Source organism: Crocuta crocuta, unplaced genomic scaffold, assembly GCF_008692635.1.
Source record: "Crocuta crocuta isolate KB4526 unplaced genomic scaffold, BGI_CrCroc_1.0 scaffold162, whole genome shotgun sequence".
In the NCBI taxonomy this organism is placed as follows: Eukaryota; Metazoa; Chordata; class Mammalia; order Carnivora; family Hyaenidae; genus Crocuta; species Crocuta crocuta.
The window spans coordinates 2,754,578-2,770,231 of NW_027529433.1; the positions used below are offsets into that span (position 1 = coordinate 2,754,578).

General features: G+C 34.5%; 1 protein-coding gene across 2 annotated transcripts in view; it reads right to left on the reverse strand.

Moving 5' to 3' along the window:
• Window positions 1-3,868: 3,868 nt before the first annotated feature.
• Window positions 3,869-15,654, reverse strand: part of FAM151B (family with sequence similarity 151 member B) — a 42,203-nt gene continuing 30,417 nt past the window's right edge. Inside the window, exons 6-7 of one of the 2 annotated variants that reach the window (XM_077759870.1) lie at window positions 7,839-7,899; window positions 3,869-5,322 (exon numbers count right to left, since the gene is read on the reverse strand). In XM_077759870.1, the coding sequence (XP_077615996.1) occupies window positions 5,170-5,322; window positions 7,839-7,899 (214 nt within the window). In that variant the 3' untranslated portion in view covers window positions 3,869-5,169. Of the gene's footprint in view, window positions 5,323-7,806; window positions 8,607-15,654 lie in introns of those variants that run through there. The other variant, XM_077759871.1, reaches the window with a different exon arrangement.

Consider the following 15,654-nt stretch of genomic DNA (forward strand, 5'->3'; position numbering starts at 1 on the left):
AGTCCTCTGCCTCCAGGCAGACCCTGGTGCTTTCCTACATTGGCCCAATGTGATAAAGAATGCCTGCCTCCTCTTGGGAACTGTAAGTAACAAACTATATTTTAAGTATAGTTAAAATACTTAAATTTTGACTCCTGATCTGGTGGCCTCAACATATGTGAATAATAATAAAATCTACATTTTAAAACAAGAAGGAATGGTCTTCTTGGAAGTCACAATTCTTAATAAAATAATATTTGAGTTTATATAGCCTTGTTTAGTGTTAATATTCCTTAGCTCTAAGTCACATTTCTAAGTCGTTTCTAAGTCTCCAAGATAAGAGGACCAGATCATGGGCCATAGTAAATCCACTAAATTTACTGGAGCTCCCATTGGCCTCTCCATGGTGACATCCTATTTCCTTGTGTACCTCCTTTAAATGTTTACAATTCTTTTTTTTGTTTTTTAAGTTTATTTATTTAAACTTAAACCCAATGTGGGGCTTGAACTCATGCCTACAAGAACAAGAGACACACATTACCCCCTGCCCCTGAGTGAGCCAGCCAGTTCCCCCTGAATGTCTATACTTCTTAAAGGGAAAGCCAGGAGTGGAAAACCTGGCAAGAGTAGGTAACACAGCAAATCACAACAAAAACAATTTAACAGAATTTCATTTAGCTGAAACATTGGATCAAAGTATAAGGATCATGAGTAGGCTACATTTAGGTTTTGAAAATCAATTGCTTGTTTAAGATTTGAAAATCAATAATTTACATGGAAAAACTCTTTAACAGTTTTTAGTTAAATACTAACTTAACAAGTTTGTCGGGACTGCTAACAGGGCTAAGACTGTATCATCAAAAGATTAACCAGTTTCTACTACTGATACAGCAAATCTGAAATAGTTGTTAAATTCTAGATACCATATCTTACAGTATATACATAAGATAATAAAAAGTCTAGTGAAAAAAAAACTTTAAAAGAGGTGAAAGAATTGATATCATTTAGCCTGAGGATGAAAGACTTAATTGAGATTAAACAGCTGATCTTAAATACTGAAGGGACTGAAACACTTAGTCCAGAATCCTCCAAATTAAGATAACCTGGGACCAAAAATTGAAGTTACAGAAATATATTAACTCTTTAGTTCCTAGAGCAGTCTGTCTATGGAAAAGTCTGTCCAAGGAAGATATGAACCACCATTTTTTGGAAATAGGCAGAGGATGGATACTGATCAGAGATTTAACAAGATTTCCTTTTAATAGTTCTTTGAGACAGTCCTTATGTATTAATAATTCTAGATTCAGTGGGAAAAGGTGAAGACTAATGATTGAAGTTACATTTTTGTACTTCAATCACCTACATGACTTCTTAGTTTTATTTTCATATTCAGTAAGTATTGGTTATAGTGGCAGAAATTTAAATTTTGATTGTCAGGCCAAAATATTTTCCAAAGGATTTTCTTGTCAATTTCAAAACAAAAAATTGCTATTCTATCCCTGCAACTTTGAGTCCTATGAGTCTTGGGACTCCTGGGGGGATCGGTCGGTTGAGCATCCAGCTCTTGATTTCAGCTCAGGTCATGATCTCACAGTTCCTGAGATTGAGTCCCACATTGGGCTCTGCGATCACAACACAGAGCCTGCTTAGGATTCTCTCTCTCCTTCTCTCTCTCTCTCTGCCCCTCCCCAGATCACACATACTCCCTCTCCCTCTCTCTCTCTCTCTCAAAATAAACAAACTTTAACACCTGAAAAACTTTAAAAATGCTAATTCTTTTAAAATAACAACAAGCCCATATATGTTAGCATAAATAACTACATTTTCCAGAATATACTTAGTGAAAAAGAGTGGTATTATTTTATGGTTTCACATATCCCTGTAATGCTTGGCTTAATAGAAAACACATGGATTCTCCTGTTTCTGCATTCAATTCTGTTGTAATATGTTGTTTTAGTTGAAGCATATGAAGAAAATATGGCTTCACACAAATGTGTAATTGGAAAAGGAAGAAATAACTTAATAGACTTTTCAGATAATTGTGGATAGTCTTCTTTGATACACTAATACTCAAACTTGGGTAAGTAGTAGTTTCTTTAAAGGTGAGCTATAATGTGAAATCTGAAACCACATCAATGAGTTTCCATATTCTATTACACTACATTTCCCTGTTCTGTCCTGCAATTTGAATGGATTCCTTACTCATGCAGGTTTTATAATATCATGGACTAGTTATTTTGAAAATAATGAATCTCTGAGTTATGCAGATCTTCCAAATGTTGACACATTTTATTATATTACATTATGTTATATTAAATTACATTAAAAATAACATTTATAAATACTACCACTGATATCAGAAAAGAGTCTTTAAGCATTGGGAACTGTCAAGCTCACAATAATGGATTCAAGTTTACTCAAATTCTAATTTTTCATGTAAAAGCTCAGGTTTTGTAATTGGCAACAGATACTGTCAGTTGTTTTCCTTGAAGTGACAGACTTGCTTTGTTCATTTTGGAGAAAATATTTGCCAAATACCCAAGACTGAATAACTATCTGTCAGTTGCTCTTTCAAGTAAATATTTTTTCACATGAAAAAAACGACTAGCTCTTTTTGCAACATATGCTTTTCTTTAGGACAACCATTGAATTTCAGTATACAGCAGAACCATTCCGTGTTTACCTCCCATTTTGTCACAGAGTATTAAAGAGGCAAGATGTTAATTAATGTTAAAATTAATAATTTTTGCTGAATCATTGATGATACTTCTAAGTCTTCTTTCTTCCTTTTTAATATCAGTATGTGGCAGTGGAGGATATGATTACTAACTGATGCCATGAACTTGATTTATACTAAGGCATCAACAATTCAACCTACCGTTTTCCCAACATTAGTGTAAATGTCAACACGAGACAAGCACACGCTGTTATTTGTGAAATAATAACAATTTCACAAATGGTTTTGATCTCATGAATCTCCTGAAAGTGTCTCAGGGGAACTGAGGGGTTTGTGGGCCACACTTATAAGACTAACTGGTCTAAGAAAATTACTGAATTTTGTGTTATCCAACTGTCTGTCCATCCATCCATCCATCCATCCCATTTGTGAAGGGCCATTCTGACCAGACATCATATAAAGATTAATAGTTTCTTCCTCTAAAACAATACAGCTGAGAACTAAACATAAACCTGTAAAATATAATCCAGCAGAGAAGGTACCTCAGGAGAAAGCCCACAGGTCTGCCTGGGGAAGTCACAAAAGACTCCTTAAAGGAACCATGGTTTAGGGGCTCAGTTCAACAGACTCTGTGAAGAGGTCATACCTTTCTACTTTAATCCAGAGTTTTTGATTAGCTCTTAAATTCACAAAGTAGCAACAAATTCTCACAGTCAATATTTCAGTAAGGATTTTCAAACTCTTTTTTAACTATGGAATAATTAAAATATGTAGTAAAGTAGCAATTACTTAGGGAGTCCTCAAGAAACTGGTCCAGTTAAATTAAAAAAAAAAAAAGAGCATCCTTTCTAAAGTTAGAGTAGGAGGTGAGCAAGTTAAGGGGCAGGCAGATGGGGTTTTTAAGCTTTCTTTCCAAGTTGGTATAAAGGCGAACTATCAGCAAATAACTGAGAAGTATAGCTACACCTGGCCTCTGTCCTATCCTGTTTGGGTTAGTAGCACCACCTGACCCTCTGTTACCAAGCAAAAAATACATTCACAGTGCACTCAGTTGGTTAAGCGTCTGGCTTCGGCTCCGGTCATGATCTCATGGTTTGTGAGTTCAAGCTCCGCATGGGGGTCTGTGCTGACAGCTCAGAGCCTGGAGCCTACTTCAGATTCTCTGTCTCCCTCTCTCTCCCTGCCCCCCCCCCACTCATGCTCTGTTTCTCTCTCAAAAATAAATATTAAAAACATTTTTTAATTGAAAACATACATTCGCCAGATTCTTTCCTCTCTCCCATACTCTCCATTCAACTAGTTTTAAAACTCTTACAAATTCTTCCTTTGTAACCTCTTTCCTCTGTCTCTTGAACATTTTCATCCACTTTTGCTACCACCTTAATTCAGGGCTTCATCCCCTTTCACTTCCAGAATCCAAGTCTTCTTGTGCCATTGTAAACACCTTTCTAATATTCAAAACTGATATATAAAACGGTGCAATGACTCCTATGGCCTAAGAGAAAAGGAGCCAGCTCTTTGGCTCAGAAAATGATTCTGGCCCCTGCCTAAGTGCCCAGCCTCATAGTATGGTGCCTTTATAAACTTTTGGAACAGGTCAGACCGGTCTCTTCCCCCCACTTAAGAGTTCCTTTGCTCATGTGCCTCTGTCTGAAAAACATATTCCTCTTACTCTACCTAGTGAGTCTTACTCATCACTCAAGACACAACATAAGTGCTCTCTCTCAATTAAAACAAAATGCTGTCTGTTGCCACAACTTGGTGTATAGTTCCATCACAGGAGTTATAGGAAAACTCCAACTTATTGTCTACAGGTCTGTCTCTCCTGTGTAGATTTTAAGGTCCTTGAGGTAGAAATCATTTCTGAATTATTTGCACAGCCTCAGCCCATCAGACACCAATTAAATGCTTGCCTCTTCCCTCCCCTCAGTATTCCTGCTAAGCCCTGAAGACACAAGTGACTGGACAAATTGAGGTCCTTGGGTAAAGGATGGTAGACACAAAGAAGAGAAACAATCACAGTTTCAATAAGAGAATGACATTGGTGAGGAACACTAGACAGTAAAACAAAGACCCTGAGCTCCTGCCGCTGAAGTCCCAAGAACTCCTAGACCCTGCCCTGCTTCTTCCAAGACCTAGTTATCAGGTGGTCTTGGTTTCATTTATTCATTATACTCCCACTTTCTAGATAAAAAGTTCTTCAGTACTACTATCTTCATCTTTCTATCATTCAACTTTTCCTTGCATTGATCCACAAATTTATGACAATAAGCAGATTGTAGGCTCTTACTAGGCAGGCTCATATCTTAAATTTCAATATTACGATAGGGCATTTTTCTATATATTCACTAGGTACTTAATTTTTATCATTACAAGAGAAAAAATCCAAGACCCTAACTCCAACAAACAAGCAAATAAGCAACCTGTTATAAATAACCTTTAGCAATTTCCCACTTGAGAAATGGGTATATACCTGACTAATTAGTAATTACATCACTTTTACACGGCCTTAATCAACCATACTTTTTAAAGCTCTGATTTTTTTTTTTTTGAACAACTGGATCTCGTACCGAAGTCTCTTCTAGGACCAGGATTGATGTGCCAAGCTTAGGAAATAGCCCTTGGATGCCATGAGTTCTCAACACCAATACATTAGACTTGAGAACCTGGAGGGGAAAAATAGGTTATACTTATTCTGTGTCTGGGAACTTCTTCCCAAATATTTTCCCATATATACAAATGCATATAAAGTCATATAATTGTACATAAATAGGATACCAGACATCTGTTTTGCAGCCTGCAAATGTATTATTACATAATTATTACATAATCTTTCCATATTAATAAATGTAGATCCTCAGTGTTCATATAGTATTGTATTGCATTCTTCTACATTAAGGCTTTTTTATCATTATTATTTATTAACCAAGTCTTGAAGTGTCTGTTCTTTTTCCCATTTTTAATTGGGTTGTTTAGCTTCTTTATAAAAATCAGTTTACAGGAGTTCTCCAAAGATTCTGAGTATGAGACCTATGTCAGATATGTATTAATTATGCCTTTTGATGAGAAGTGTTAAATTTTGATAAAGCCCATTAATCCATTTTTTCTTTTTTTAAATGTTTTATTATTTTTGAGAGAGACAGTGAGCAGGGAAGGGGAGAAGAGGGAGGAGGACCCACAGCGGGCTCTGTGCTGACAGCAATGAGGCCAATGCAGGGCTTGAACTCAGGAACCGTGAGATCATGACTTGAGTCGAAGTCAGACACTCAACCAAATAAGCCATCCAGGTACCCCAACCAATTTTTTCTTTTATGATTAGTGTTGTGTTATGATCAATCATTGCCTTGGATGTGGGGGAAATAAGAAAAAATTGGAAACATCTGACAATTTTATATGTCAATTATACCTCTATAAAGCTGTAATTGAAAAAAGAAATTGTTGCCCACTCCAAAGTCATGAAAACATTCTCCTTAATTTTCTTCTAAATGCTTAATTCTAGCTTTCATGTTTGGACCTAAGATTCAACTCAAATTGTTATTTGTGTCTGATATGAAGTAGCAATCAAAGTTTTTTCATGTGAATATCCATTAAAAATTTATTTTCAATAGTATACATTTTATAATTCCCTTACATATTTTTTGTTCCCACAATTTACAATACAGCTTTAAACCTTAGTCTAAGTGATACCCAGCTGATAAATTTCTCCAAATAAAAGAATTTTGCCTAAAGATTAATATTTTTAAAAGTATTATCAAGGGTCAGATAATCAAGTAGCAAAAATAATCTTCTGGACAAAGAATTTTATTTAAAACCTCATTAAAATGCAGTTCATTTATAGATTAAACTCTATAAAAGTAAAGCATGGTCATTTTAGAAAATTGATAAACATTAACATAATTTTAAGTTAATCTTTGTTGTGATTGTTAAAATTTTATAATTATAAAATTCTATCTTTTACTTTTGGCAAACAACCATAGAAAGTGAAGTTTTAGGTGTTATTTTACAAATAGCACTGTATTTAGTTGGAGCTAAAATTTAAAGTGGAAATATAATGGTCTTCTTTAAATATTCCTATGTCTACAATGTTTCATGTTACACTCCTACTGTATCTATCTACAATGGATACGGTCATATGACAAGTCTAGAAGAAGAGAACTAACTCCGTCTGTTGAGTACGTACTATATGTTGAGCATTGAGCTAGATCCCTCTATTACATGAATCTCAATCCTGATAACAACTCTACAAGAAAATCCTCATTTTCCTTCCATTTTATAGATAAGGAAATCAAGATTCAATGAGGTTAAATATTTCCTCAAATCTATACCTACTAAGGGACTGTATAGCTAGTGGGGCTGTAAGGGAAGTCTGTGTGAATTCAAAACCCAAGCTATTTTCACTATGTACCACTTTATTCTCTGGGAGAAAATGGCTGATATACCAAGGCAAATTACATATCTTAAGACATTCATTGCTAAGTTTCTTTTCAATAAATGAAAGAAGTAACTTGTTTTTCTGAATACCATGCTCAAGATGAAGCCACATACTATAAAGGACAGTTAAGAATGCACCCTTACCATGAAGGGCTTTATAACCTAGCTGAGGAAATACAACTAACATGTATGACATAATTAGTGAACAATATTAAATAGTTAAAATTAAATGTTAAAGGAAGATCTGGAGACCACTGATGTTGCACGCATTTTTGAAATGAAGAACTGCAGATCACTGAGTTGACTTTTAGAGTGGGCTACATTACAGAGGGTCTTTTAAGAGTAAAATTCAATAAAGTTGCATTTAAGAGGCCCCTGGAGATATCTAATTTGGCAAGATGTGCTTACAAAAGCTTTCTTCAGCAGAAATACTCAGGGCATCTCTGAGTAGAGTCATGAACAATGAAGTCACAAAGAACAAGTTTTTGAAGTTCTGGCAGTAAAATAACAGCCTGAACCAAGGTGGTGCTAGTGAGAAATGAAAATCGAATGATGGCCACTAGGATTAAAATTCTGCTCTCCAGGAGGATTGTACTCACTATAGGCAAATATTACCATCGAAATAAAGAATACAGAACACATACATTGTTGTCAGCATGCTCCCAACAATATGGAAATGCTAGATCCATGTAATTTAATCTATATTGTTTTCAGTAGGTGGATTTTATTCTGTCATGAGAAAGGTGCTCACCTGTGTGAAATAATCAATCTCCAGGAAAGAAGAAAGAGGGTGCCATACTTTTGTGGAATCTCTGTAATACAAGTGCCAACAAAATGTGATTTATATCCAAGCTATACCATGTAAATTCTTTCACCTTCAATATATCAAAATTATATTTTATAAAGGGTTTAAAAACATCATTTTCCTAAATTATTATTAGATCAGGTCTACTGAAATGTCTTCTTTCTAAATCTTTTTTAAAAAATGTTTATTTATATTTGAGAGAGAGTAAGACATAGCACAAGTGGGGGAGAGGCAGAGAGCAACAGAAGCTGGCTCCAGGCTCTGAGCTGTCAGCATAGAGCCCGACGTGGGGCTGGCACCCATGAGCTGCAAGATCATGACCCCAGTCAAAGTCAGACACTTAACCAACTGAGCCACCCAGCACCTCTATTCTTTCCAAATCTTTTAAGTAAGTACAGTGTCATAAAGATATATGCCTAATAAAGTAAGCACTAAGTGTTCTTTGATTAGATGATGTGGAGCATAAATCAATCATCATAATTTATATGGTAATTAATTCAGACCAAAGCAGGGGATTATGAAACCAAAACAGGAAATAACTTAGAAAGATCTTCTTAGAGATTAACTTTGATTCCAATGGCTTGTTTAAATTCATGGTTTTGTGGTTCCAAGATGTCATAGAAAACTTGTTTTTTGTCAAAATGGTCTCTAATGCAAAGTAAATCTTCAATGGAATAGTTATCATTTTTCCCAGTCCAAACAGTCAGGCTGTACCTGCATTAAAATAAAACAGAATTATACAGTGAAAAGTAAAAGATAAGAAACAGTGATGAGGAATTCCATTAAGCCTAAAAATAGTTACTCTCATTTATCTTTAACCCAAATTCACACAGACAAAAAAATTAATTAGCAGTGCTGGAACATATAGTTCCTGTTCCATTCCTTCATCAACATCAAAAGGACTAGAGAGGGAAAAAAAAACCTTCACATTGCTGTCATCTAAATTAGGTAACTGCTATATCTGAGTTACCAGAATGTTAAATGGCTTTGGAAACCCAGACTGGTTACACTGAAAATGGGCCAAATTTTGGACAAAAAAACTATAGAGATTGTACTGCTGATCAAGGAATCTGTTCCCTACACAAAAGCTACAGCTCTAACTTGGGCTTTTTCAACAGGCTGGGTGGAGTCAAAAGCATGATTGCAAGGAACTATGAAGAGATGTAAATGTCACTGATATTACCAACATTCATACTCACTTATAAGTGGCCCTGCTCTCTCTTCTGAGGGGGTTTATATGAGATATAAAAATACCAAGAGATGTCACTGAGGATGCCAAACAAAATAAATTTAGATCCATTTCTGGAGTTAAGAAAACAATAATAACATATGCAGATTTATTATGGATGTTAAGAATATATTCAGAATTTTAATGTAGTTTAAATTGTGTATTCTTTCAGTAGACATTACTTCTATTACAATACTCCTCTTGCAGGGTGCCTAAGTGGCTAGTTGGTTAACCATCCAACTCTTGATTTCGGCTCAGGTCGTGATCTCACACCCTGATCAAACCTCACATCAGGCTCTGTGCTAGCAGCATGGAGCCTGCTTGGGATATTCTCATTCTCTCTCTCTCTCTCTCTCTCTCTCTCTCTCTCTCTCGATATTCTCATTCTCTCTCTCTCTCTCTCTTCATCTCCCTTGCACAGGCTCACTCTCATTCTCTCTCTCTCTCAAAATAAATAAACTTAAAAAAAGACTCTTAAAAAAACCCACAATACTACTATTATATCAGAGTCTAAGAAAATGCAAAGCTGGTAAGTAGTTCCACATCTGTTTTCCCCATAAACATGTTGGAATCCAGGAAAAAAAATCTCCAAAGCACCTCTTCTATTACTAATGAGAAATAATCTAACCAAGGTATATGTTCTTGCTATGATGACATATTCCTGTCCTTAAGGATGGTGACACCATTCTGTAAATGTAACAGAGAAAAGTATTTTGAATTTTATTCCACAGCACCATTATGTGGCAAACCAAAAAGAAATTTTAAACTACAGGTGAGGACACACACACATGAGTTACTTTAAAACCTATATTTTATAACTTACCAAGACTGGTTCAGAAAGAAATTAAAAATCTAGCTAGATCAATTACTAGTAAAGAAATTGACTCAGTAATTAAAAACTTCTTAATGACGAAAAGCCCAGGACCAGGTGGCTTCACTGGTGAATTTTCCAAACATTTAAAGAATCACAACAATTCTTCTCCAACTTTCCAAATAACTGAAGAGAAGGAAACAATTCCAAATGTATTTGATAATATCACCATTATCCTGACACCAAAACTAGAAAAGAACACTACTAGAAAACTATAAACCAGTATCCCTGATGAATATAGATGAAAAATTCTCAGTAAAATACAACCAAATTGAGTTGAGTGGCACAATAAAAGAATCACACACCATGATCAAGTGGTATTCAACTCTGTGATGCAAAGATAGCTGAACACACACAAATCAATCAATGTTACATGTCACATTTAATAAAATGAAAGAATCATATTATCATTTCAGTAAGTACAAAAAAGCATTTGACAAAATTCAACATCATCTCATGATAAAAACTCAGTAAATTAGGCTCAGAAGGAACATATCTCAACATAATAAAGGCCACATATGACAAGTCCACAGCTAACACCATACTCAATGGTAACAGGATGAAAACTTTTCCTCTAAGATCAGGAACAAGACTAGGATGCCCACTCTCATCACTCTTATTCGGCACAGTACTGGAAGTCCTAGCAGATGACCTACTTTTATACATAGACTTTGTAAAAGACTCAACCAAAAATCTGTTAGATCTAATCTGTGACTTCAGTAAAGATGTAGAATACAAAATTAACGTACAAAAAAATCAGTAGCATTTCTATACACTAACAGTGAAATTTTTGAAAAAGAAATAAAGAAATTGATCTCATTTACAACAGAATCAATAATAATAATAAAAGACATAGGATTAGATTTAACCAGGAAATGAAAGATTTTTATGCTGAAAACTACAAGACATTGATGAAAGAAATCAAAGAAGACATGAGTGGAAACGTATCCTGTCTTCACACATTGGAAGAATTAATATTATTAAAGTGTTAATCCTACCAAAAACTACAAGACATTGATGAAAGAAATCAAAGAAGACACGAATGGAAACGTATCCTGTCTTCACACATTGGAAGAATTAATATTATTAACGTGTTAATCCTACCAAAAGATTCAATGAAATCCCTATCAAGATTCAATGGCATTTTTTACAGAAGTAGAAAAAAAAAAACTCCTAAAATTTATATGGAACCACGAAAAATTGAATAGCCAAAGAAACCTTGAAAAAGAAGAGTAAAGCAGGAGGCAGTACACTTACTGATTTCAAGTTATACTATATAGCAATAGTCACCAAAACAGTGTGGTATTGGCATAAAAACAGACAAATAGACCAACAGAGTAGAATCAAGAGCCAAAAAACAAACCCAAGTATAAACGATCAACTAGTATTTGGCAAGGGAGCTAAGAATATTCAATGAAGACAAAAACAGTCTCTTCAATATATGGTGCTGGTATAACTGGATAATCACATGTAAAAGAACTAAATTAAACCTGTATCCTAAACCAGTCACAAAAATTAACTTGAAATGGGTTAAGGAATTAATTATAAGACCTTAAACCACAAAACTCCAAGAAGAACATATAGGAAAAAAGCTCCCTAATATAGGTCTTGGTAATGATTTTTTGGATAAGACACCTAAAGTACAAGGAACAAAATAAAAAAATTAACAAGTGGGATTAAATCAAACTAAAAGGTTTCTACACAGCAAAAGAAACCATCAACAAATTGAAAAGACAACCTATGGAATAGTAAAAATATTTGCAAACCATGTATCAGGTTAGGAGTTAATATCCAAAATACATAAAGAACTAACAGCAAAAAAACCTACCAGCAATAAATTACAGCAAAAAAAAAAAAATAAATAAAAGACATTAAATAACCCAAGTTAAAAATGGGGACGGGACCGTATGCCTGGGTGGCTCAGCCAGTTAAGCACCTGACTTTGGCCCAGGTCATAATCTTATGGTTCATGAGTTTGATATCCACATCAGAGTCTATGCTAACAGCTCAGAGCCTGGAGTCTGTTTTGTATTCTGTCTCCTTCTCTCTCTGTCCCTCCCCTGCTCACTCTCTGCCTCTCTCTGTCTCTCAAAAAATGAATAAATGTTAAAATTTTTTTAAAAAAATTTTTAAAAATGGGAAAAGGATTTGAATAAACATTTTTCCAAGAAGATATATGAAAGGCCAACAGGTACATGAAAAGATATTCAACATCATTAGTCATTATAGAAATGTAAATCTAAACCACAATGAAATATCTCATACATGTTAGTATGGCCATCATCAACCAGACATGAGATAACAAATGCTGGCATGGGTGTTAAGAAAAGGGAACCCTTATGCCCTATTGGTAGGATTATAAACTGGTATAACCACTATGAAAAAACAGTATGAAGGATCCTCAAAAAAATAAAAATAGAACTACCATATGATCCAGTAATTCCACTTCTGGGGATATATCCAAAGGAAACAAAAATAATAATTTGAAAAAATATCTGCATCCTCATGTTCATAGCAGCATTATTTATAATACCAAAGACACTGAAACAACCTAAGTGTCCATCAATAGATGAAGGGATTAAAAAAGTTGTGGTATATTTACATTAAAAAAAGAGCTCTACAAAGTTACTGTACCTCTTTTAATCCTCCCTCTATTATATTTAAAGTGAAATAGGAAAAAATTGCCTAAGGGTAACTTAAATTGTATTCATTCAAATCAATTCTCAGGTGTTATTTTTTAAGTCCTTTTTATTGTGAAATAACATATATAGGAAAAACACATAAAACCATAAGTATGCATTTTTAAAAATTATTATAAAATGAACTCCAGTGTAACCAAAACACAAATCAAGAAAGGGATCACACCACTACTACCTTGGGAGGTACCTGTATGTCACTTGGTGATCACAATCTGTCCTCTCCGCTGGAGCCCTCACAACCTTGCCCTTTGTGGTAGCCATTTTCTTGCCTTTCTTTGTTTACTGCCTATATTTCCATCTATAAGCAGTACGGTTTAATTTTTACCCATTAGTTATTTTTATATAAATGGAATCCTATGGTATATAATATTTTTGGTCTTACTTGTTTCACTAAATATAGTTTGTGAAATTTCTCCAAGTTGAAACATGTAGCTGCAGTTAATTCATCTTCTTTGGAATATGGTTTAGCATTATCTACTAAAGTAGAAAATATGAATACTCTATGACCTAGAAATTCTATTCTTAGATATTCCCTCCCTATACAACCTTTATAAATGTAGGCATATGTGCACCAGGATGTGTGTGTGTCTGTGTGAGAATGTTCACAGCAGCAATCCCTGTGACAGTAAAAACCATGAAACAATCCAAATGTCATTCAATAATAAAATAAATTGTGACATACAAGTAACAGAATATATACTTCCTTGTATATTCTCTATTAGAGACCTTTTGAGATATAAAATATTCCCTAACTCTGTGCCTAATTTGTTCATGCTCTTCATGGTATCTTTTGATGGGAAGAATTTCTGAATTTTAATGTATTCAAATTACTCAAACATATCCTTTATGGTTAGTGATTTTTATATCTTAAGAATCTCTTCCCATCCCCAATATTATGAAGATATTCTTTAGTGATATATTCCATTAAAGCTTTGCTATTTTACCTTTCATATTTAAAAAAGACTCTGAAAGACATGTTGTTAAGAGGGGCACCTGGGTGGCTCAGTCGGTTGAGCATCTGACATCAGCCCAGGTCATGATCTTGCATTTGTGGGTTTAAGTCCCGCATCAGGCTCTCCTGGAACCTGCTTTGGATTCTGTCTCTCTCTCTCTCTCTCTCTCTCTCTCTCTGCCCCTACACTGCTCAGGCTCCGTCTCTCTCTGTCTCTTCAATNTCTCTCAAAAAATGAATAAATGTTAAAATTTTTTTAAAAAAATTTTTAAAAATGGGAAAAGGATTTGAATAAACATTTTTCCAAGAAGATATATGAAAGGCCAACAGGTACATGAAAAGATATTCAACATCATTAGTCATTATAGAAATGTAAATCTAAACCACAATGAAATATCTCATACATGTTAGTATGGCCATCATCAACCAGACATGAGATAACAAATGCTGGCATGGGTGTTAAGAAAAGGGAACCCTTATGCCCTATTGGTAGGATTATAAACTGGTATAACCACTATGAAAAAACAGTATGAAGGATCCTCAAAAAAATAAAAATAGAACTACCATATGATCCAGTAATTCCACTTCTGGGGATATATCCAAAGGAAACAAAAATAATAATTTGAAAAAATATCTGCATCCTCATGTTCATAGCAGCATTATTTATAATACCAAAGACACTGAAACAACCTAAGTGTCCATCAATAGATGAAGGGATTAAAAAAGTTGTGGTATATTTACATTAAAAAAAGAGCTCTACAAAGTTACTGTACCTCTTTTAATCCTCCCTCTATTATATTTAAAGTGAAATAGGAAAAAATTGCCTAAGGGTAACTTAAATTGTATTCATTCAAATCAATTCTCAGGTGTTATTTTTTAAGTCCTTTTTATTGTGAAATAACATATATAGGAAAAACACATAAAACCATAAGTATGCATTTTTAAAAATTATTATAAAATGAACTCCAGTGTAACCAAAACACAAATCAAGAAAGGGATCACACCACTACTACCTTGGGAGGTACCTGTATGTCACTTGGTGATCACAATCTGTCCTCTCCGCTGGAGCCCTCACAACCTTGCCCTTTGTGGTAGCCATTTTCTTGCCTTTCTTTGTTTACTGCCTATATTTCCATCTATAAGCAGTACGGTTTAATTTTTACCCATTAGTTATTTTTATATAAATGGAATCCTATGGTATATAATATTTTTGGTCTTACTTGTTTCACTAAATATAGTTTGTGAAATTTCTCCAAGTTGAAACATGTAGCTGCAGTTAATTCATCTTCTTTGGAATATGGTTTAGCATTATCTACTAAAGTAGAAAATATGAATACTCTATGACCTAGAAATTCTATTCTTAGATATTCCCTCCCTATACAACCTTTATAAATGTAGGCATATGTGCACCAGGATGTGTGTGTGTCTGTGTGAGAATGTTCACAGCAGCAATCCCTGTGACAGTAAAAACCATGAAACAATCCAAATGTCATTCAATAATAAAATAAATTGTGACATACAAGTAACAGAATATATACTTCCTTGTATATTCTCTATTAGAGACCTTTTGAGATATAAAATATTCCCTAACTCTGTGCCTAATTTGTTCATGCTCTTCATGGTATCTTTTGATGGGAAGAATTTCTGAATTTTAATGTATTCAAATTACTCAAACATATCCTTTATGGTTAGTGATTTTTATATCTTAAGAATCTCTTCCCATCCCCAATATTATGAAGATATTCTTTAGTGATATATTCTATTAAAGCTTTGCTATTTTACCTTTCATATTTAAAAAAGACTCTGAAAGACATGTTGTTAAGAGGGGCACCTGGGTGGCTCAGTCGGTTGAGCATCTGACATCAGCCCAGGTCATGATCTTGCATTTGTGGGTTTAAGTCCCGCATCAGGCTCTCCTGGAACCTGCTTTGGATTCTGTCTCTCTCTCTCTCTCTCTCTCTCTCTCTCTGCCCCTACACTGCTCAGGCTCCGTCTCTCTCTGTCTCTTCAAT